At 38.3% G+C, this 25638-nt stretch overlaps 1 protein-coding gene across 2 annotated transcripts in view; it reads right to left on the reverse strand.

Annotated features, from left to right (window-relative positions):
- The window catches only part of LOC114659567 (GRAM domain-containing protein 4-like), a 369958-nt gene extending 345629 nt beyond the window's left edge, over window positions 1–24329 (reverse strand). Inside the window, exon 1 of one of the 2 annotated variants that reach the window (XM_051935142.1) lies at window positions 24190–24329. In XM_051935142.1, the coding sequence (XP_051791102.1) occupies window positions 24190–24203 (14 nt within the window). In that variant the 5' untranslated portion in view covers window positions 24204–24329. Of the gene's footprint in view, window positions 1–10769; window positions 10915–24189 lie in introns of those variants that run through there. The other variant, XM_051935146.1, reaches the window with a different exon arrangement.
- Window positions 24330–25638: the final 1309 nt, after the last annotated feature.

A 25638-nucleotide genomic window follows, 5' to 3' on the forward strand; every position in this document is an offset into this window, starting at 1 on the left:
TTGCATATAAATCCTGTTTTTCAGATTGTTTATGTGGGGTTCAAGTGGCTGGCATGGTCTCCCAATGACTGTGTGGGTTTCGTGTTCACACAAATTACCTATAAATGCTTTGAAATCACTTCCGTTCTTTTTGTCTGGTGCCTCCTGACTCACCAATACAAGAAAACCGCCATACATGATACACTGTGGAATTTATCTTGAAGTCTAAGCAAGCACGATGTTGAGCTTTTTGGGGATACCCCTATTTTTGGTCCTCTATATCTGAAAACCCATAATATTTAGTCTATTTTTGGACTTTATTTTGTGTAGAAAATTACACCTTTATGATGCAGAATAAACCATAGGTGTCATCAGCAGAAATTATCAGAGAATGAGCATGCCAAATCAACTGACCCCAGGGGTTCACCACCAAATGGAGGATAAGTGGTCAAAGTTACTGCTTTTCACTAAACTTCAAAAAAATGGGGATCGGTGACATAAGCATGTGAAACGTTGTTTTATGCTATTTTGAGATTGCTGATCATGAATATGATATTTTTAATATTTGATTCTTTACCAGTGGTCTAAGAGCAACTCCCAGAACGTTAAAAATCACAGCTTTCAAACGTAAGCATATGGTGAATTGTTTTAGACTCTTCCAAAGTGAGTGAATATGAATATTAATATTTTTTATTTTTGATCCTTTTCTAGGGATCTAGCCATCTATGGATGTTTGGAAAATTACAAATTTCTAATACAATCAAGAATATTTAGACTGTAAACATTAAGACGGAAGCACACGTTTTAATACAAGGGTAAATCAAAAATTAAAGGCATTTTGAAAATTACACCATAACCACAAAGGACAGAAGCTGATGCAATATGACACCTCTGCGATGGCTTATGTGTAGTTCAAACACGCACAGCACAGTGTTCTGCTGTTAGTCTAGTTGAAGGCAAAGTCAAATCAACATGGATGTAGGATTGCACCATTGATGAACAACGAACCATTGTGAGATTTATTATGGGCAGAAGGAGTGAAACCTGACGAAATTCACTGAAGGGTGTTGGCACAGTATGGAAATGAAAGCAGCATGACTCAATGAAAACTTTACAAATGGTAGAACGGTTTAAACCAGGAAGAACATGTGTGACTGATGAAGCTCGATCTTCTCAATGATCAACACTCATGCACATATCAACATGGGGAATGCCTTCATCAGAGAAGACTATTGGATTACATTGTCTGCTGTTAATGCACATTTGGATGTCAGCTATGAATCTGTACATGCCATAGTGCCTGATGACTTGGGGTATTGTAAAGTTTGCACAACATGCATACCCAAACAGCTTACTGATCTGCACAAGTCAACACCCTTCAGTGAATAATCAGGTTTCACTCCCTCTCCTCAAAGATATCTCACTACAGCATGTTGTTCAATAACTGTGCAATCTGCAGTGGAGTGCCCATGTTCATTTGACCTTGGCTTCAACTAGACACACGACAGAGTGTGTTACTACCCATAAGCCATTATGAATGTGTTGAATTGAGTCAGCTTCTATCCACTGAGTGTACTGTGCAATTTTCAAATTGTCTTTACTTTCTGATTTACCCACACATTTAAAGTATTTGATGCAACTATTCTGGCCTATTGTACATTTCTACCTCATGAAGTAAATCATGACATTTCATATGAACACCCTGAATTAAAGCAGATTATGCTAATTCAGACTTTTTCTCTGGGTACTCTAGCTTTGCATGCAGCAAGTGATCATAGTCGGATTAGTCTGATGATCAAAATGTAAACTGTAACACATATGAAAGTTATAAAAGCGACAGATTATTTGATTTCTATGGATCTGTACTGGGCGGCACGGTGGCGCAGTGAGTAGCGCTGCTGCCTCGCAGTTGGGGGACCTGGGTTCGCTTCCCGGGTCCTCCCTGCGTGGAGTTTGCATGTTCTCCCCGTGTCTGCGTGGGTTTCCTCCGGGCGCTCCGGTTTCCTCCCACAGTCCAAAGACATGCTGGTTAGGTGGATTGGCGATTCTAAATTGGCCCTAGGGTGTGCTTGGTGTGTGGGTGTGTTTGTGTGTGTCCTGCGGTGGGTTGGCACCCTGCCCAGGGTTGGTTCCTGCCTTGTGCCCTGTGTTGGCTGGGATTGGCTCCAGCAGACCCCCGTGACCCTGTGTTCAGATTCAGCGGGTTGGAAAATGGATTGATGGATCTGTACTGTATTTATTCTTTTATCTTGTTAAGCATTTACATGAATGGAAAGCTGTAGCTGGCATTAAATTTTATTCTACTTATCTGAAACTGAATTAGAAATGATTAAAAAATACAGTTCAGTATTTAAAAATGGAGCATATTGCAAAAGCAGTCAAACAAATGTTTTAGTATGAAGTACATAAGGAAGTGGGACACAAACACAACTGACAAATTTTGTTCAATTTTTCAGCGACCTTTAGTGAATATCTATATAGTCTGGGGGATTTTAAGTATTAAATAACTAGTTTTGGAGATTATAAACATGATTATTAACTTTGTCTCATTGATACATTGAGACATTTTCAAATGAAGCAGTCTGTTGCCGCTTCAGTTATGTCCAGTGGTCCTTCTCATTCTATGCCTATTAAATTGAGAATTCTCTTTCTTAATGTTTTTAGTGTACAATCAACTTACTTAGCTCACTGCATTCATTTCAAATTTTAATGCTATTTAAATTGCTTTTATATTCCAGTATAAATGTAAGCCTGTTCTGCAGCTTGGTAATTTGTAGCAATTCACCCACTTTACCAGTATACCTCATGAGACATGGCAAAGTGGGGGCCACAGGTATCCAGCATTACCACTGTTATGCCTAGCAAGCACACAAAAATAATTACATTAATAGAAGAGTACCTTCCACAGATTTCATTTGTAAGAGTGAGGCCCCAAAACAAGCAAAGAATGTGGCTGATAGGCCCTGGTGCTAACCCAAACAGTAAAGCTTAATCAGAAGCCGTGCACTGACACAGAAGGACTTACATAAGGGCACAAGAACATAACAAGTTGGACAAACAAGTGCAGACCATTATGCTTCTTTGATTTGCTGGCTGTTTACTTCAGCCAGTTAACGCTGCACACTCACCGAGACAACTCACCGACAACTCCTAAATAGTGTTGTATAAAAGTAACATAAATAAGAAAAGTTAAAAGCATATAATTGTATGAAAAAAGTACAACTAATTAAGCCAAAAATTTAAGCAGAAAGCAGCAGATTTAGGCTTCAAAAAGGAGAGTCTCACTTCTTCATTAGCTTCAGAAGAGCCAACATTAGAGAACTGCTTTATATAGCAATGTGAAATGGCCCAACATATCATGTGACCACATCTCCTCGCCAGTGCACACATACCACATGACCATGCCCCAGTCAAACAACATTAAAATAAAAATAAAATAACAGAGTGCAGAAAAATAGCATTAAAATATGCAAGGCTGGGTAGCATGCCTGAAGATTATACTGTATAGTCTTCATACATTTACATCTTAGAACACATCTAATAGTGAGCTCACCTAATAGACAAAGGAAAACAGGAAAAGGAAACTATCTACTCGGCATCTTAATACTTTGATGAAAAAATCTGAGTAGAGGTAATTAATCCAAGCAGCAAAACGGAAAACAAAACATTGTAATCCTTACATTAGCATAGTTTCAAGCTACCTGCAGCTCTGCCTCCTCCAGAAAACAGACCTGATTCATTAAGATCTTCTTCTTCTGGCTGCTCTCGTTAGGGATTGCCATAGCGGGTCATCTTCTTCCATATCTTTCTGTCCTCTGCATCTTGTTCTGTTACACCCATCACCTGCATGTCCTCTCTCACCACATCCATAAACCTTCTCTTAGGCCTTCCTCTTTTCCTCTTCCCTGGCAGCTCTATCTTTAGCATCCTTCTCCCAGTATCCTCAGCATCTCTCCTCTGCAGATGTCCAAGATCATTGAACACAAAGTACAGAAGTCTTTCTTATTTAGTTAATGTAACATGTTACATACCTCAGTATGTTTGTGTTTAGACTAGAGGGAACATTACAGAAGCAGTGAAACTAGTTTAATGTTACTTAATTTACTTTTATTTTCAGGTTATTGCAGTCTTGATGGCATTATTCTCTTGTTCAGGAAGTATTATTAGTTATGATATTTTTCTCATTTGTATTTTGTTTGCATGGCTGTGACAATATTTGTTTCCGTGTGTGGTTTCCTCTGACCACGGGTAATCTTGCTGTTGCTAACGACACCAGGTCCCTGTTCATGAGATCAGATGTATGCATGCATGTGAAGGTGTTATGTCTTTATTATTTAAGAAAGCAGAGTGCATACATCTGTAACCATTTTTCACAATTTCTTTCCACTTTCCTTCCAGGGTAGAAGGCAGGTGAAAGGAACTACCAAGAAGACTTTAGTATTGTGGCCTTTTCCTTACTCTCTGGGCTCCGGCTCTCTATTTTGTGTTTTGTCTTGTCGTTAGTTCTTTTTTACATCTGGTTTATTGATCCATTTGTCTGTTGTTCAGTTCTGATTATGCTCTTTTACAAACCATGAGAGCATTCTTTGTTCTGTAGTGCTTCTAACACATGAGAGGTGAACGGTCTTGATAATAAATTATGTGTTCTTAATCTTGTGACATTATAGTTTATTATTATTTTCCTTTACCTATCATTGTTGTTCTTGGGCAACTAATCGGGTCAAGCTGTATTTGGGTGTATTCTTGCAGTATTGCAGCTAATGTGGGCTTTTTACAGTTTTGAAGCATTCCCAAATAAACATAAAACATGCAGGTAATACATCTAAAACCCAAAATGCAAACTAATTCCATAAAAGCATCACCATTTCAAACGCAACATACCACAATCAGCAGCAAGTGCATATTCAGTTGTGATTTTGATAGTACGAGTACAGGTCTAAGGACATCTATAACTGAAAGAACCCAAAATTGCTAACCTTCTCCTTGAGAATCCTAAGCAGTGAACCAATTTTGCCATTGAAATTCAGAAAACAATCCTCGTGATATGAAGGAAAGGAGTGATTCAGCAGGCATGACTTGTTCATAAGGACTACAGTTTGCTTCTTTTCTAATTATTGTCATAGATTAAATGTTGCATCAGGAAGCAAGCAGATCCTAGAGAGGGCTTCCAGGTCAAAACACTAATAGCCTCTCTCTACTGTTGATATAACATTATCTGTTAACAAAATCTGTTGTTGGCAAAATAGATCTCAAGTATCAGACATTGTAACTTGTAGGAGAATAGTGGAGGGTGCTATACTCTATCACCTTCTCTGTGTTAGGATTGTTTAGACTATTTAATACAAAGACAAAGGTACCTTTGTGACACCATAATGATGTCGGTCAAGTCTTCTAGCCAAAGCTTACAGGTTTTTAATTCATGACCCATTTGAATGTGCCCCTTATGGACTGCTTGATATGTCATATGTGTGTATTTTACCCATCTGATGCCTGTTATGGTCCATAGTCTGCTTCACTAAATGGATTGCTCACTACAAAGGTTTCTGAAAAGCCTGAAAACTCTTTCACGAAATTGGAACTTATACATTCCTGCTAAATCATTACAAAGCTGATGGGCTTTCATCTCTGTTCATAATTGGACATGGTTATGTGCACATCTTAATTGGTCAGTGCAGCTGTCTAGCAGGTAATATCACTAAAGATGAAGCTTGCAGTTACCAAAGTAAAGACGTAATTAAACCTCATATCGAAATAAGATCCTCTATTAGGGGCCCATGCAAAGATGATTAATAATTACAGTAAGGAAATAAATAATAAGGAACTACTTACTAATCTTTTAGTCTTTGAAATTTGCCTTGTTTAACATTTACTTAGTTGCAAACAACAAAGCTTGTATTACAACCTTAAAATTAAACGTCAGACAGGCCTAATTGTGTATAGAAACTAAGGCACTGTTATTTTAGTCAAAGCATTCACTGGTAGTTTCTGCTCTGTTCAAAGGTGGGCTGTTCAAGTCGCTACAGGGAGTGAGATACAATATTTCAGACTCGTCTGCAAGTGTCAAAAAGGACCACAGCCACTTTCTTTTTAGTTCTGGCAGTTAAGTGTGAATCTCTCAACCCTAATGTTAGTTTATTAGTGCATCAGTCATTTTTGTTTCTCACAATTCTCTGTGGTTAAGAAGTAACTACAATACAGCAGACTTCTAGGCAGATTCTTTTCACTGTTATAACTGATCCATTTTGGCATTTCTTGGGGACGTCAATCAGATATTCTGGGAATTCTAAAGCACTGTATTGGCAAAAAGAACCCTTTAATGCTGATGAAATTTTACTTTATACCTGCCCTGGACTTACAAAATAACTTCCACTTATGTTGAGTGTTGTAGAAAAATTCCACAAGGTGTCTGGATTTAAAATTAATTAGAACAATTATATTATTATAACAAACATATTATACATTGAAAATATTTCCATTACCTACGCTTTAATTGATATTTCATCATTTCCTTTTCACTGCTTCAAGTCAGTGTTCATGAATGGTTTAAAGGTTTACTCAGATTTCATTTTAATAGTCTTCTTAAGTTGCACCAGAAAAGATTGCATACTCATCAAACATTATCAACAAACCTCCTGCCAAAATTTTTGTACTTTTCCACATCTTACCTATTAGTATAAATAAATTCTGTTTTAACAAAATAGTAAGTCTTATGACATAACTTACATGGTCTGGTGGACGGCCAGCACACTTACCCAGCAGGGACGCCTGTGTAATGGAAGGTTCAGGGGGGAAAAGCGTGCTCAGGGCATTATCTTTCCGGATCAGTAGATGGCAGCTCCCTGGGTTGCAGCAGTGCCTCGGATTCCCACAGGGCACCATGGGAGATGTAGTCCTGCTATTCAGCCCTGCTGGGATCTATGGGTGCCGCCAGGGAGTTCTGCAGGGATTGCAGAGCCCTACTTCATTGGTTTTCCACCTCACCCAGAAGTGCTTCCAGACCATGATAACAGGCCACTGGATGTACTCCTAGGTGCAGCATGAAAGGAGCCAGAGTCTGGAGGAAGGTGAAGAAGCTTGCTGGTGGAAGGAGTTGGAGAGAGAGAGAGAGGTGTTGAAGAAGAATGCTGTGACTTTATTATTTGTGCTTGTGCACTGTGCATTGGTGTTGTGGGAAACGATTTGGGAAGCATTTCCCGCAGTATAAAAGCCTGTGTTGTGCTGAACTTGTGACTGCGTCTGCTTGTGTCCTAGCTGAAATTACTTTTTTTTTTCAAAAACTTAAAGCAGAAGGTGGACTTGCTTTACTAAATTTTAATTTTTATTATGGGGCAATTAACACCAGGGTTTTGAGGTTCAGCAACAAAGCATGTGGTGTGGCATGCTACGGAAGATTCCCTTCTTTAAAAGCATACCTGACTCTTTGTACTAGTTATCGACCATAAACAAAGCAAACCTCCAGAGATTCAGTAGCAGTTCAGTAGTAGTTGATTACAGTGCAAGAGATATCTGAGGCCAGAAGGTCTACTGTCAATCAAATCACAAGATAACATTTTTGTTTTAACATAACTCACAAAAATATTTCTTTTTTTTCATTACCACTCACTTTCATTATCCTTCTCCATTATCTAGTACCACTCAAAACAAGGAAAGTACATCCAAGCTATTCCAGTATACTCACAATAAAATGCTCTTATTTTGCACAGGAAATGACAACTTATAATTTGCTTTTTAGATAATGAATGGAAGCCACCATTAGACAGAAAATTTGCTTCCCTAGTCGCCCCAAAAATGGTTAAATTCAGTTTAAAATTATATACAACAAACATCCCTTTTGAATTAGACAGTCTAAAAGGTTAGGTGCAAACGTCTGCTCCAGTGTTCATAGTGTATACAGGATTCTCATCCTTTCTTTTTCAGAATCAGTCCAGACATTAGTGTTTATCTAGTGGCTTATTTTGGACTCATCAGCACTCTCTGCGGATGGGAGCCCCACATACTCATACATTTGAAAAATATTTTTTATCATTACAGAACATCTCACAAAATCAAAACATTCAAACAAGAATACAAAGATGATCATCCTTCGGACAGCATTCACCCTTTGCTTTATAGATGTCAAAATTCTCTGTTTCATTATGAATACATATAACATTTGATGCAACAATTTATTGAAAGGTCTGCAGTGAGGCCACAGTTAAGGAAATAAAATCTCAAGAATCCAAAGCCTGCAAACTATTTTGTGCCAACCAAGCTGAAAAAAAATCATTTACAGTTTGAATACACTTTCAAGAAGATGAATTTATCATTTGTCAGATATGTGCCTCACAGATTTCTGTGTAAATTGTACAAAGCTGTATCAGTATCAGTGTGGAGTGTACACATTCTCCCCATGTTTTTTGCCAGGTCATATACTTTTCCTCCCAATTTCCAATAACAATTTATGATAACAGCAGGTGAGCATGGTGGTATATGAGTGTGCTTTGTGATGGCCCCATTTAGATGGATAAGTGGGATTTCTTAAGGAATAAAAATTAAGATATAATACTATATGGCCATCATTCCTCATTTTTTTAACTTAATGTATTAATTATGCCTAATAATACACATGTAATTATGGCTGATCATTCTGCTGCACATTTGAAATCACACCAACCCCACTGTTCATCTTGGCATTGGTGAGTCTCAGAATTACTCCCATGGACTGCACTAAAAGTCTGACAAGGATGAGAATTTGTCCTCCCTTTGAGTTGGGCAGGAGAAAAAGTTATAAAGCATCCTAGTCCCAGTCCCAGTGAGGACTAGAAGTCCACGTCTGTGAATGAATGAGGTCACGATTTTATGGCACCCCTTGCCATAAATGAACACTCAAGATGACATTTTGTATTTTTCTGACACTAATGCTGAGACTTAACCACAAAGATGATGATGATGATAATAATAATAATAATAATAATATCCAAAGTGAAAGAAGAACAATAGGAAAAAAGAACCACAGACAAATTGAATAAATTGTGGTAGACCGTAGAACTTTAGGGATCTTTAAAAACTAGACTTGGAGTTATTTTGAAAGAAATAAGTAGATGGGACTGGCAAGTTCTTTTGGGCTGAACAGTCTGTTCTCATCTAGGTTGTTCAAACTTTCTAATGAAAACATAAGGTAGGATATTGCACTATGCTACAAGTAACTGTTGCTACCTTGCAATAACATGAATAATAGTACAACGAACACCAAGCTGGAAATCTGAGACATACACACACCGAATGAGAGTAAAGTCCCTCAGGCATATTTATTTAACAATGAATGATCCACAGCCACACCTTCAGAAGAATCACCATTCCACTGTTATGGCAACGGGACATGCCTCGTAAAGTAACAGTTACTGAATCTAGCCATTCGCCAGTTACTGAAGTTGTGTTCACACTTGCACTGTTTCTGATCATCTTCCAGGGTTGCATGACATGCTGTATCCCTTTCCATGATCCCCCCACCACCTTATATTTTGTGAGACTCTGTTTATCTAGTTCCATTAGAGTCTCCACCTGCCTTTTTCAATTGTCCTGGATTGTAAGGTGTAAAGCAAATGTTCCAAGTATTCACGGAATGCAGTGGTCAGCATACCTGTGTGACATTTTGCAGTTACAGTAATCCCTCACTTTATCGCTATATCAGTTATAATCATCAACATTAAAAGAAATAAACATTTGAAATACATCAGTCTTTGTGTAATGAATGAATCTAATATACAAGTTTCACTTTTTGAATGAAATTACTGAAATAAATCAACTTTGTCATGATATTCTAATTTTATGACCAGCACCTGTAAATCACTCCGCAAACTCAAACACATTTCTGTTTATCAATCTGCAATTTCAGATATGAAAAATATTGTGCTGGTTCTGTCTCTGATATTTTTTTTTTAATATGGGTGACATCATTACAATGCAGGATTCGTTGCTATGAAGTGCGTCTTTGGGATGCAATTGTAATTACATGACATGACAATCTAAAAAACAGTGCATCAGACATGCCATGATTTGAGTTTGCAAATACTCAAATTAAAAACAAAAACCATCAAGGAGATGGGTCCGGCTGCTCTCTTAGCTTTCATGCATACATTACTTTTGTTATTCTGACTTTCTGGTTCTTGACTTTTGCTTTGTTCTTTACCACAAAGTCTTGATTAATGATTTGGCATAGTTGAAAGACAATACTGCTTTATTGGTTTTGATTCTCTCGTCGTACTACATTTCCTTTCATGGTCATCCCTTTAAACCGCAGGAGTCTTCCTGTATGGCTTAAAAGTGATGAGCACACAGTACCAACTGACAGCCTTGTAAAATCACCTAATATGACTTCCAGAACCACGCCCCGAAAACCATCCAATGTTGGCTTCTACGTACCACCTGATAACAAATTGGATTAAGCATTTTCAGTATAACTTGGTTGTTAACTTTATTGCAAAGCCCTATGCAAGCTAACCTGAACACCCCTTACAGTATTATTCAACAATCTGTAATAAACACATTTTTTGTTTTAAGATACATTATTTTTTGAGTGAGTGATTTAATTTATTTTAGTTTGAGTAAACAGGAGCCAGATGAACAGCAATCATAAGAAAGAAAGAAAGAAAGAAAGAAAGAAAGAAAGGAACTGGCAACAGAGTACAAGGTGTAGCCAAGAAAAAACACTTAGTGCATCTGGAATGGCATTACTATATCACAACATCAGAGAGGAAAGAAATATAGCAAAATAAATAAAAAGTAAACAAATAACAATAAATGTCATTTACATATTGCCAGATCCTGACTGAGCTCCACTCTGAAGACACAGTCTCTGGATACATCCACTGCGTTTAATTGGATGACCGCAGCAACACAGAGTTATGGAGGTCACTAGCAGGGAGTCAAGAATAATCCACAGAGCCCTAGCTGTGCTGCTGCACAAAATAATACACATGAACAGCTAACCTGCCTCAATTCAAAATCTTCTTAACTTTACATTGTGGAGACATGTCAACTAGAACAACAGGTAGAACAGGGTGCACAGTGAATATACATTCAAAGTTACAAGATTTAGTCTTGATACATAAAGAGAAGGATGCACACACATAAAGTATGCAGAAAAGCCTGCTAGTAGGTGACAAGTCATCGCACAGTCTTGCACAATTCAATTTTTGGAACTGGCTTCCACACTGAAATCCTAAGTCACACATTTTCTACAAAAAGGCACACCTGGTGACTTAAAAGAAATGAAAACAAGGATGACTCCAAACCACTTACGCTGTACTTCTAAGAAGCATAGGCTCGCATTCCTTATTCTAGCCCAGATATGCCATAGGTTATTGAACAATTAATTAGCAAAGGTTACATAAAGGAGTCAAGGAATTAGGGCAGATGACTTATGCACAGAAATGGTGTTTTACTGGATTTGTGAGCATTCCTTAAATATTACTCTTCAGGCAAAAACATACTGAAACTGAGTGGAAATTCTTTCACTTCATATTGTAAAATTCCAGACCATAATTGCCTCTTTCAGTTTGCCCATTAGCAACAGGATAAAAGCAAGCCATTAGGGTAACTTTTATTCCAAATATTTTTTCAGTATGCTTTCCAAAACTACACAATACTGAGAACCCGCTTTCTGACATAACTGAGACAGAAATCCATGCAGTTTGATAATATTTGACATAAAACACCAAACAAGGGTTTAAGCTAGATGAAGTTTATTTTCAGGAAAAATTTGCTCACTTAACCCACTTAATCTAATCAAAGAGTTAAGGGGAGTTAGAGTCTATACTGGAAGAGGAAGAAATCAAACATGGAAAGCATGCCAGCCTGTCATGGGGCACCCATACTAGGACATTTTAGAGTTGCCAATTAATGTAAGAGGCAAGTCTGTAAGATTTCAGAAGAAAAAATCTGTACAGAGATGACAAAATTGACCTTTCATTACCAAAATAGTGGTAAAACAAATAAAGGCTGCAAAATGAAATGTAATAAGTGGAATCAGGAACTGGAAGGGATTTCAAAAAATCTGCTTGACAAAGAGAATGAAAGCATTGAACTGCCTGATAGCAGCACCACCAGAGGTGATTCTTAGTACACTGTGGAGGAATGAGCCTGTGACTAAAAGTGCTCTTTAAGAGCGCCTCCTGGGGGAAATGGAGAGAGTTCTTCATGACAGCATCTGGTTTTGCCACCAACCTCTTTTCCACAGTAGCTCCCAGTGTGTCCAGGGTTAGTCCTGTGATGGGGCAGGCATTCCGATAAGTTTGTTCAGATGTTTTGCGCCTTTTGAGCTCAAGTGGCTTCCCAAGGAGACCACAGCGTAGAACAGTACTCTGACACTATTCTTGGATTATTCAAAGTCAATAATAAAGTCACTGTGTGGTGACAATTTGACTTACACTGCATTTGTGTGTATGTAAGCATCGAGCAATGTAAATAGAATAGTTGTCTAGCTCCTGTGCAGTGCTGTATGATCCTAGGAGGCTGCAGGTGCTTTTTGTGGGGTAAAACCAGACATTATATAAATGACCTTCTGATTTGTTATATAGCAGACTAGGTGTGGTGAAAATGACCTTTTTATTATGCGTTTTTGAGTCTTTTTATTTCTTAATCTTTTGACCAAATCTTTCAGTAAACATTATTAGGGTTAGAAACAAAGTAAAAATAAAAGTGTCAAATCTTGAAACTAGACAATGCTGAGCAGGTGCATAACGCCACAAAGGAATATCTCATCTGACTTCTCTGTGAAGAAACCTAAGGGAATGCATCTTTAGTGAGCTAATAAATTAGCTGAATGGTGTCAGGTGCCTCAGCCTCATCAATCAGGCTCCAGTCAATTAACATCTTTGCATAACAAATTTCAGTTCTCACGAGATTTCTGAAGGTTACTTAGGTCAAAATATTAAAAAAAAAACAAAAAAACAGAGCACTTACAATGTTTTTCAAACCTGTAAAGAATATATGAGAGTGAGGCTGTATGTCCGGTATATACAATGAGAAATAGGCCCAACATACTGACAGACTATAGACAGTACTGCACACATTTGCTCTTTGCCATCCCAGTCTAATATCCATAAGGCAAAAGCACACAGATTCTAATTATCTTTCAATCATCTGAAAACTCTGCTGCCATACTAGGGAGCTGTCATAGTTAGAGAGAAACATAAATCTGTTTTAAGGGCCTTTTTTCTTAAACAGCATAATCAAAATGTAGCTTATGTCAAGCCTTTTAGCTTCCTCAGGTATTCCCTGTAACTTCAGACAGTTTACACTGCTAGACAGTGCTGTTTGCTTCCTGACCAGTCTAAAAGTCTGCAAGGCTTATGGTGTCAAGGTCCCATCTACAATTCTAGCATTGCCACATCGCTCCCAATTCCAATACAGCATAAACACATTGCATTTCCATTCTCTTCTTACTTTCAAGTTCTAATGAGGGCAGGGCTACTCTGTCGGACCACATTTTCTGACATGCCCTGCTGGCTTCCCACAGGGCACTGATATCCGGGGCTGCTGCCACCTAGTGTGGTGGGGGACTAAAAAGCCCCCAGAGATGTCTTTCCTTTCCAGTGGGCTGTCCATCCATCCCTTCTGGTCCTTCCTTCCGGGTCTGATCCCCCTCTCTTACCCGGCTGGGATGCAATCTGCCTGTTAGGAACCTCTCATCCGGGTAAGGAACCATCCTCTCTTCTGGCATGGATGCCCATCCAGCCCACGTGGCATCTACACTTGTCACATAACTATCAGAGTTATAGAATCACATTACCTCTTGCTATGGATGGACACATGATTTGGTTGCTCCTCAGCACTGCTTACTCCTTAGCTGTATATCTATTGTTAATTCCCCAATGTAATCCAGTTGGCTTCTGAAATATTATACATTTACCCTGCATTTTGAAGAAGTTGTCTGGCTCTCAAAAAGGGCACCATGAATCCTGTAGCCCCATAAAGAAACTAATTTGAATAGAGAGAGAGAGTCTGTGGCATCTATAGAAGTAGGCAAAGGGGTGATGGATACCCTTCTTTAAATAATGAAGTTATTCATGACAAAAAGCTTCTCAAAAGGCAGGACTCCATCCAACAGAGTTTTAATTAAAAATTGATCTTACTGCATAGAGCCTGGTGGTGGTTAAACATTAAGCAGATGAAAGTCTCACAAAACCTTGATAAGATGATAATGAAGATGATTCCACTGGCCAGCAAAACAAGAAGATCCAATCTTTAAATTAACTTATTTGGCTGACACCTTTATCCATGGTGACTTATAACATTTATAATACAATTGATTACATTTATTTTGTTTTTCCAATTGGAGCACAGGCAGGTCAAATGACTTACTCATGGTCACACAGTGTTAGTAGTGGGAGAGGGAACCCACAATCTCAGGGTTTGAAGTCCAAAGCCTTAACCACTATGCCACACAGCATGCCTTTAAAGGACTGTGTTGAATCATTAAATGCCAAACTAAATGAATTAGGAGACAGAAACCATCACAATATTGTGTGGATAACTGGAAGTAAACAGAATTTGAAGAGACTGGCCAGCGATATTACCCACATTGCATGGGTTTAATCTGATTTTTCAGAAGTGTCACAGGATTTATTCCCACATCAAGCCTTTCTCACATAAGGCAAATAACAATAAAATTCCCTAACTATAATAACCATCAGATTGTCATTAAAAGAATAATATATAATTCCTAGTTTCTTGTATGGGGGTCATTGTGTTATTTCTTCTCGGATTGCACTTCAGCTACCACTACTGATACCACAAAGTTCATGCAACCTGATTTAAAAGCAGCTTGCTCTATTTGGGCTACACCAATTCTCTCCCTATCCTGGTATTCATAAGCCACCTCACACTATGGGAAGTATTACCTTTGACAACCTGAAACAGGCCACAGAAGTCATTGACTGCTTTTAGTATTTCAGCAGTGACATTAAGTTTATTGGATTAACAAAATATGCAATATGCATCATAACAAAATTAGACAGGTGCATAAATTTGGGAACCCCAACAGAGATATTACATCAATACTTAGTTGAGCCTCCTTTTGCAAATATAACAGCCTCTAGACACTTCCTGTAGCCTTTGATGAATGCCTGGATTCTGGATGGAGGTATTTTTGACTATTCTTCCATACAAAATCTCTCCAGTTCAGTTAAATGTGATGGCTGCCGAGCATGGACAGCCTGCTTCAAATCATCCCATAGATTTTCCATGATATTCAAGTCAGGGGACTGTGACGGCCATTCCAGAACATTGTATGTACTTCTCCCTCTGCATGAATGCCTTTGTAGATTTCGAACTGTGTTTTGGGCCATTGTCTTGTTGGACTATCCAACCGCTGCGTAACTTCAACATTGTGACTGATGCTTGAACATTATCCTGAAGAATTTGTTGATACTAGGTTGAATTCATCCAACCCTCGACTTTAACAAGGGCCCCAGTCCCTAAACTAGCCACACAGCCCCACAGCATGATGGAACCTCCACCAAATTTGACAGTAGGTAGCAGGTGTTTTTTTTTTGGAATGCGGAGTTCTTCTTCCACCATGCAAAGCGCTTTTTGTCTCATCAGTCCAAAGCACTCTGTTCCAAAATTAATCTGGCTTGTCTAAATAAGAATTTGCATATAACAAGTGACTCTGTTTGTGGCGTAAGTGCAGAAAGGGCTTCTTTCTCATCACCCTGCCATACAGATGTTCTTTTTGCAAATTGTGCTGAATTGTAGAGCAATGTAGAGATATACCATCTGCAGCAAGATGTTCTTGCAGGTCTTTGGAGGTGATTTGTGGGTTGTCTGTAACCATTCTCACAATCCTGCGCATATGCCGCTCCTGTATGTTTCTTGGCTTGCCAGACCTTGGTTTAACAGCTACTGTGCCTGTGGCCTTCCATTTCCTGATTCCATTCCTTACAGTTGAAACTGACAGTTTAAACCTCTGAGATAGCTGTTTGTAGCCTTCCCCTAAACCATGAGACTGAACAATCTTTGTTTTGAGATATTTTGAGAGTTGCTTTGAGGATCCCATGCTGTCACTCGTCAGAGGAGAGTCAAAGGGAAGCACAACTTGCTATTGACCACCTTAAATACCTTTTCTCATGATTGGACACACCTGTCTATGAAGTTCAAGGCTTAACGAACTAATTCAACCAATTTGGTGTTGTAAGTAATCAGTATTGAGCAGTTACATGCATTCAAATCAGCAAAATTACAAGAGGACCCAAATTTGTGCACAGCCAGTTTTTTCACATTTGATTTAATTTCATACAACTAAATACTGCTTCACTAAAAATCTTTGTTCGGAAAACACCCCAGTACTCAGATGTTCCTAGGAAATGAAAGACATACCACTGTTATCTTTTTTTGTTGAAAGTAGAGTAAATTATTATGCAGGTAGAGAGGGGTTCCCAAACTTTTTCATATGACTGTATTTTTGAATCCCTATCCACTCCCTTTTTATAATGTATGTAAATATACGTCACATTTTTTCAAACAACATGAATTTGCTTTCATCTACTCTTCATCCTCTGCACCTAGGAGCTCCATCCTTAAGGTTTATCTGTCGAAATGGAGGCCTGGTGTCTGGTGTACCTTCCTTATTGCCTTTTTTTGTATACTTGTTTGGGACAATACTCCTATTGCTGTTCTGTTCCAATAGGAAATTTAACACTGAATTTATAAAGCGCTTTCCTGGAGGCGGTTTGCTTAATTATTTATATCCTTTTATTATTTGCATGTTTAGCCTTACAGTAGATGCTTTTGTCATTTTTTAGTGGGGAGAGCACAGGTGGCTTCATTGTGACAGGCTCATCATCATCAGGCTGAAAGTCAAGTGTTTCATGTAATAGTTTGTTCTCCTGGCACTATTTGCTATTTTTTTATGTAAACCCCACCCCCCATTGTGGGTTTGTAATTTGTATATTTAAATTTTAAGATTTTTTTTTCAGTTCTTAGACCCATCTATGGAAGAATTTTCATTTTAGCCAAAATTATTCTCATTCAAGGACAGATTACATTTTTCTGTCTCGTTCATTTGCGTCATCTTTGTCTAATGTCTAGCTGGCCTTAACATCTCTGAGATCACAACTGTTCCTTTTAAAAACTTTGTTTTTTTCATTATCATCCTGCACAGCGTTTTGACAGTTTAATTCAATACTGCTTTAGTGACCCAATATTTTGCCAGAGGTTATCTTCAGTTTTAGAAGGGAACATTAAACTCAGTTGTGGTTTGTAAAAGTTTTTATCAAAAATAATAATAATTTCTAATTCTGTGAAATCTAAAGTATTAAAAAGCAAAAAATGCATGGAGGGAAAATAGATTATGCCTATGCAAAAATAAAAAAGAATACACAATCACAACATTGAAGAGATAATAAAAAAAATTCAAAAATCTGTCTCAGTAACTCCATAATACCACAGTGACAGCCATAATTTCCAAATAAGAAACACTTGACAGAGTAATGAATCTTCTGAGGTATGGTCAGCCTGCCATAAGTACTCCAATGACACCACATATAGTCATCCAAGAAGCTGCAAAGGATACTTAAGATATCCAGAGAATTTCAGGTTTATCTCAGCAAAGTCAAAAATGGACTTCATTAAAGAGCAGCAATGCATTAACCCACTGCTAAGCACAACCATAGATACTCATTTCTCCTTTGCTAGAAAGTTCCTACATAATTCCCAAGCCTTTTGGGAGAATAAGTTAAAGCCAAATGACATGAAAGTGTAACATTTTGTATGCTGCTTGCTACTTTACCTGTATTTAGCTAGCTACGCCTTTCCTCGATATCCTCATGTATCTCAGGCTCTCTTACCCAGGCGCTTCCTGTCTTGATCACATTTGACTGAACAACCAAAGCAAAACTGACGAATCACACCAAAGCCACACTGACCACTCAGACTGCAGAGAGAGACAACACACACACACACACACACACACGCACACACACACACACAGTAGTGTTCCATTTTATAGTAGACTGTTGCACTATGTCCAGTGTAAAGTAAGCACAACATTCAACATCATAACATGAGTCCGACATTGTGGTGGTGATGGCATGGGGATGCCTTGCTGACACAGGACATGGATCACTTCCGTCACTGATGGAACCATTAATTCTGCTGTGTACCAAAAATTTTTAAGGAGTATGTCTTGTCATCCAACCATGATCTGAAACTGCTTCATAGTTGAGTCTTACAGAAAGATAATTATCCAAGACACAAAAGCATGTCCATATCAGAATGGGTCAAAAGAAGCAAAATTACAATTTCAGGTCCAGACTTAAACATAATATATACTGGCAGGACCTGAAATGAGCAGTGCATGCTCAAAGAAATTAACAGTGTTTCTGAATTAAAGCAGTTCTGGAATAAAGATTGAGCTTTTATTCCACTACAGTCTGAGAAAGACTGATATTGTATTAAGGGAACTGTTTAGTTGCAGCCATTGTGTTACCACTTTCCTGGCTCATTAAACAAAATGAGGGTTCACATACAAAAATTAGGCCTCAAGGGTACAGTTAGACTTAGAATCAAATTGAGCCTTACCCCAAACTTGAGTAGCAGGCTTTTTGTACATGGCGAAAAGGAGTTAAAGAATCACAAGATTCAAAAATGCAGGCCAGAACTCTCACTGGCCAGCCCAGGAGACACTTGACTAGTCCAGCTAACTCCCAGCTACTACAATAAGCTTCAGCCTGACTAGGCCCGATAATGAGAAAACTGGATTAAAGCTGGAAAAATATATATGATTAAATGTTCCAAAATTCCTCACAAATGGGAGAAATTGTGGCAATTGTGTAACCAAAATGCAACGAGGAGTCTTTGTAATTGGAAAGGAATTATTACTAAAAAAAGAATAACTAAATGTGTAGAAACTAGTTGATAAACAGGCAAATCTAAAACAAACAAGTCCCATTACACTAATCCAGAATCAGAATGCAATCCATCCATTATCCAACCCGCTATATCCTAACTACAGGGTTGCGGGGGTCTGCTGGAGCCAATCCCAGCCAACACAGGGCACAAGGCAGGAACAAACCCCGGGCAGGGTGCCAGCCCACCGCAGGGCACACACACACCATGCACACACTAAGGACAATTTAGGATTGCCAATGCACCTAACCTGCTTGTCTTTGGACTGTTGGAGGAAACTGGAGCACCCGGAGGAAACCTACGCAGACACAGGTAGAACATGCAAACTCCACGCAGGGAGGACCCGGGAAGCGAACCCAGGTCTCCTTACTCCGAGGCAGCGGCACTACCCACTGCGCCACCATGCTGCCCCCAATCAGAATACAAAGACAGTAAAATAAATCATCAAAAATGAGAAAAATGCAAAGAAATGGCAATACTTAGAAATACTCCCAGATAACTTTAATGAAATACTATTAAGACCTCTTTCCAGGTTGACTATATAGCTAGGGAGAAGGGCTCGGCCTCTTGTGGAACTATCTACAAAGCACATGGAATGGAGGCAGATTTAAAAACATAGTACATAATTATAAACATCAAAGAAATTCATAGAAATATAAAAAATAATTCAAAAATAACAAAAACACCAATAAAGCATAAGCACACATACATTTTGGCTGTAATAATAACATAATGCCTCAGGAAGGGACAATAAATTTACTTACAAAATATGTAGGCCTGGGGCAGGCCCAAAGTTAAAGAATTGGGGGGTTCTTCTCCATTAGGCTTAACATAAGGAAGACAAGCAGCAATACAAAAACAACTACAAAATTAACAAAAAAATATGAAGTGCTTACTAAACAAGATATATTAATAACAGAATGACAATAAGAATATAATAAGAAAGGAAACAAGAACATACTAAATAACACAATTTTCAATATTCAAGGAATGACAAAACGTTTAAACAAAAATGGAAATTCACTTGGGTCTGGTGCAGCCAATAATGAAGTGTAAGTAGTTTCATCCTTGACTCAATTATATTTTCTTCTTATTTAACGTTATTGTTGCTGTCAGGACATTATTTTGAATATCTGGTTAATAATTTTGTCTTTAGTTCTTTATTATTATTACTAGGGGGCTCCGCCCCCTGCTCTCTTCGCTCGCCAACCCCTGGTGTTGGGAATGACAAAGAGCGTGATGTATGAATGAGATATAGAATAGTGTGACGGTGTAGATGATGCAAATAGAAAGCAAACAATAAAGTGTGTGGCACAGTGTAAAGGTTTATTTGAAAATTTCTTTGTACACGCCGTTTAAGTGTAAAAGGTAATTCCAGCTCAGAACTTGTAAGGTCTTTTAAGATGGTTATTGTTGTGATCAGAGTCAAGTTTGTCAGAGCTTAGAAAGAGTTGTGTCTCTCCAGGAAGTAATGGAATGACTTGGGTATTTATGTTTTCCACATTAATGTTTTTTGGACATAATATAGTGCGTTGTGTTAAAAGGGGCATTTGGTCTAATGAGATTGCTGTTCCAAATCTCTCTGTAACTAAGTCGGTGCAGATAAAGGCTTGAGGAATTGTAATAATATGTGGCTGAAGTCCATCTGTATTGGTGAGTGTACCATCTCTCAGTTGTAATAAGCAATTGTTATGATCTGGTTTTGGACATCGTATCTTTTTTACTAACTGTATCTTTTGAAAGCAATGCCAATTGTCTGCGTATTTTAAGGTGCACTGAACAGTAGCTGAGTGCATGGCATCTGGAAGAATAGCTAATCACTGTCTAAAATCTCCTCCTCATAAAAGTACCTTTCCTCCAAATCGAATATTATTATTCATAAACGTTTGTTCATGCCATTGAACATTCATCAATAAACAACATTTTTTCAAGACGGATGTCACGTGCAGAGCTACCGTTAATGTTCATAGTGGATACCGATTTGTAGGATCTAATGTAGTTGATAAAGATTTCACTTTCAGGTACATCGTCAGTTATAAGCTTCTGTAGATATTCAGTATATGAATGTAAAGAAGGCAGTGTAATTTGACCCTTTTGACAACAACGTGTAAATGTATAACTTGTATTGCCAGTTGTTTCTTCAGGGAAGTGAACTGAATGACAATGATTGCAAATGACATTCATTAATCCGAATGAATTTTCCTGGTGTATGTTTTGCTTGTGCCGTTTGAGAGGCGCGTTGTTGCATGTGTAGTATTTGGGACGTGTTGTTTTGGAGCTGTAATCGATTTGCCTGTGCTGTGTGAGAAGCCTGTTGTAGCCTTCGCTGCCATTAACGTATGTCTGAGACGGGAGGTGTTTCGTTTTGAATCCGTGCCTGTTGCGATGCAGCACTTTGATTGATAGTTTGCGTCATGTGGATCTAGGATGTAGATTTGTGCATATTAAATGAACTATTGTAGGATCTAATGCAGTTCATAAAGTTTTTACTTTTAGGTACATCGTTAGTTAGAAGCATTAGTTGAGCTTTGCGTTTTTGGAGTCGAGTCATTTTTTCTTTTAGAAATATGGATAAGTAATAAGGAGTATTGCACTCACTGTTAATATTGAGCCTTTTCTGCGGTTGAACGGTTAATAGTGCCTTATTGTAATGAGATCCACCTATGCTGCATAGCCGTGTATTTTGTTGTTTCTTTCGTGTTCGTGTGTTTGTTCCTGTTATCCTTTCCTTTTCGTTTTGTACCCGTGACCGTGTATTCATGACTTGTTTCTTTCTCAGCATGCGAAATATGGATAAGTAATAAGGAGGATCGCAGTCACTGTTAATATGTTTCCTTTTCTGCAGTTGAACGGTTAATAGTGCTTTATTGTAAGGAGATCCACCAATGCTGACACCTATGCTGTCTAGTGTGAAGGTGTTGATGTTCACTTTAGAATATGTGGCTTTGGGTGTCACTTCTTATGGATGTGTGTGTGTGTGTGAGGGGGGGGGGGTTTGAGGATTGTTGTTGCGCGAGCGTCTTCTTTCTTTTTGTGTTCCTGTGTCTTGTTGAATCCCCCTGTTTGTGTGTGTCCCGTCCCTTGCTTGTAGGGTCTGTGGGGTGGTTTTGTGTTCTTTTTTTTGTGTTCCATGGGCTTGTTGAATCCCCCTCTTGGTGTGTGTCCGGTGCCTGTAAGGGGGGGGGGTGGGTGCTTTGCTGTTGTGCGCGAGCCTCTTTTTTTTTTTTTTTTGGGTCTAGTTTCGTGTGCAATGTGTTTCGTGCTTTGCCTGCGTTTCCTCATTTCTCCATTTTTTCCTGTGCTCACTCCTTTTTTCTGTGGTCTTGTCCGCCTCTCGCGGCCCCTCATCCGCCTCTCTCGCCCTCTTTTGTCCACCTTTCTCGGCTCCTCAGCCGACTCTCGTAGACTCTTTTTGCGCCTGCGCAGTACGTCTTTTTGCAGCTACGGCCCATTGCCGGATGTGCCTGCGTCCATCATCCGGTTTAGCATTCTCGGTTAGTAATATGGATTATTATTATTATTATTATTCATTTAAGTGCATTAAATGAAATTCATTCATTAATAAATTAAATTCATTTAATTTGTCTGAATTAGTTTTCTTTCTTTTCTGCCCAGACCCTTTACTTGGAGCCACCTGATTATACACCTCAGGCACTGCACCCAGCAGTATAAACAGAGAAACTGTTCTCATTCCTACATTCACATTTTGCTTCTTTTTGATATTTGGATGTGCTGGCTTTGACCCCTGTATTATTCTAATGTACTGTTTAATAGTTTTGTATTGGAATAATTTGCTTTAGGTTTTTATCTATTTTGCTCCTTTTTTGTACTTTGCCTTTTCCTGATTCCAATTTGAATTCTTACTAAATACTCATCAAATATAAAGTAACTCTCCTCCATTCTGTACATTTTGAGACTTTGATCTGTAAAAAGTCTTAGGCCCATTTTAAAGCCTGCCATCAGAGTTTTTGTTAGGCTGCTAGATGTGAAGCGTGCTCATGGATCACAACATGGTCTGGTTTTTGTTAGTTTTGAAGCCTACATCCCCTTTTTTCTGTTTTTTGGGTGGAAACACTCTTACGTGTTAGCCTGACTTCCTGTCCTGGCTTATGTTTAAATGTCTTTTTCTTGTCTTTTTTGTTTGCTTTCAATTCATTTATTTCAGTCAGAGTTTTGACAGTTCTTTCCCACAGATACATAATTCAGGCTTTTAAAATTCCTGGGTATTCTTTTCAAATGTAAAGTCTGTCTTTCATTTTGAGGCCTATAGCTCCAACTTTTCCTGGCACCAGGCTTACACTGAGGTGACCTGTTTTGTGGGCTATTTTTGAAGGACTTATCAACTGTAGCCAGAGTAATAATAACAGTAACTGTGTTCATTCAGTAAATTATATAAGTGAAAAAAATGTGTTATTTGATCCTGAAGGTGCTTTTTATCTAATGTTAGATTTTGATTGCAGACTTGAAAACGGGTCATTTAAAAGTGTAACAGTAGAGAAAATCAGAAAGGCACAATATTTTTATTTGTACTTAATAAAGTGACTCCCAAGTAGATAAGCAAAAGGAAAGGGTTGATTAAGTAAGAACACAAACCCAAATATCTTTACAGCAGAAACCAGCCAAAATATCTAGCTCTGTCCAGATTCCAAAAATACAAATTTGTCAAGTACTTCCAATAGACAACACTCTGCTGGGCCCTCATTAACACACACTTTAAAGCTTAGTTATCATAAAAAGGAAAAGTGTTTCATATTTTTGCTGCGGTTCAGGGCTCAACCCCACTTCCCAAGGCAGATGTAGATAACCGAGATACACAACAGGTTGTCAGAGGATAGCTGCCCAGGCTCATCATAACAGGCTAAGACAAGGCACCTCAGCTCATTCTGAAGTTAGTACAAAATACATCATTAGCACTTTGACCGATATTTCTCTTCATTAACTGTTCGAAGAAGTTGCATACAGACATGCTTATAAAATAATCTTGCAGTGAAGCTAGTGGTGAGCTTAACATTTTAAATAGTAACCATGCCTATGTATTTTCATAATACAGTATCCTTTATGCAGTTAAGATTTATTTTTCATTATAAGGGAATATTGACAGAAGTGATGATGCTAACTAAGCTCATGGCATTCAAATGTGAACAAATCAGACTGAAAACAATGCACAGACGCTGAAGTGAAATGTAGCTCATAACTGGTTCTTGCATTCCACATATGTTGTGTAGTACAAATTCACATTATACTCAGACAATAAATTATGGTGTAAATGCATTCATAAACAGTTATACTCTTTTTCTCCTTTACCAAATTGGTAATTCTTACCTCTTTTCAATCATGACAGAATTCCTCCACAGAACAGTGCCCTGATTTTACCGTCTTGCATGACTCCCTTCTGGCTTGATACAAAGCACACATGCATATCCATTCTTCAGCAGAGGCTTGCGCTCAGGCTGTATGCACTTCATTTCAGACCCAACTGTCTAGCAAGATGCCTTGGCAACCACTGATCAAATCATCTGACCACTCAGATAGCGAGAACTCTTTCTTAATCCCATGTGAGCACTTTAAACTCATTGCACAACATTATATTATGCAATCACAACACTTAAAAACAATTACCCTGCAGTACCATATACTACAGGCTTTGGCTTGTTCATGCTCATTTGTCTGGAAAATGCTCTGCCCTCAATTTAGGAACCCTAATAAAGTTTTTTTTTTTCTCAGACAAAGGCTGTATATGTATTGTGATTTTTGCACTATGATTTTTTTTTTATCTGAATCAATGTAAATGTGTTGTACAGTAAAAAGATGTCACAGCTGATATAAAGAGACTATGGGGATCAAGAAAGTATTCTGGGAATTCTCTGTGTTCTCTGGTTATTTACAATAGGCCTAATTTTATTACCCAAGAACAAAGTAAATAAGAATAAAATGTATCACACGCAGAGTTCGGATTTTTTAGGAAATTGTAATTTGGACTGCAAACTAATACACCACACTAGCAAACCCAGGCAATGGAACTTTCTAGCTATTGTCTGGCCTTTCATTATACTAACAAATTGAGCATTAATTGATGCAAGTAATAACATTATCTATGAAACACCCTGTAGCCTCATTGGCAGTGTCTGCAGCAAGAGATTATCCACAGCAGCATCTACAGCACTTCCTCTGCTAGTATCAGAAAAATCGTCAAGATGATCAGCGAAAGACTATATATAGCCCTGTAATATAAAATGACCTTCCTATTTTGAATGCTTCCAGTGGTGAGATGCTTTTTACTTAGCCAAAACATGCATCTAATATCAGACTCACTTAAGCCAGTTTGTCTCTTTCTTTCTAAATTGGCATGAAGTGTTACAACAAGTCCTGAGTACACAAGTGTCATTTCACCTTAATGCCACGGTGAATAAATTACTGCCTGAAGTGGTTTGCTTTGTTCTTACTATATCAATAAAGGAACAAGCAAAAAATGAATCGGTTGTGCAGCTCTGCTTTGATACAGGGGTTGCCTGTGGTTTATTGTAAATACTTGATTTGCCATTTCAGTGCTGCTGTCTCTTGCCAGTGAACAGTAATTTGACAAGACATTTGTTAGGTCAAGGAAAGGGCAACTTGATATGTTATTATTGGTCTACTTTGGTGGTGGAAATACACTATGAGGAATATTTGTATATGCTGATGTGAGTTGGGTCCTTGTGACTTGAACAATACACATCAGACATACTTTAAGAAGCAGGAACAATCTCACGGGACTCTGGTTGCAAATTTATG

This window comes from Erpetoichthys calabaricus, chromosome 1 (assembly GCF_900747795.2).
Source record: "Erpetoichthys calabaricus chromosome 1, fErpCal1.3, whole genome shotgun sequence".
Taxonomy (NCBI): domain Eukaryota; kingdom Metazoa; phylum Chordata; class Cladistia; order Polypteriformes; family Polypteridae; genus Erpetoichthys; species Erpetoichthys calabaricus.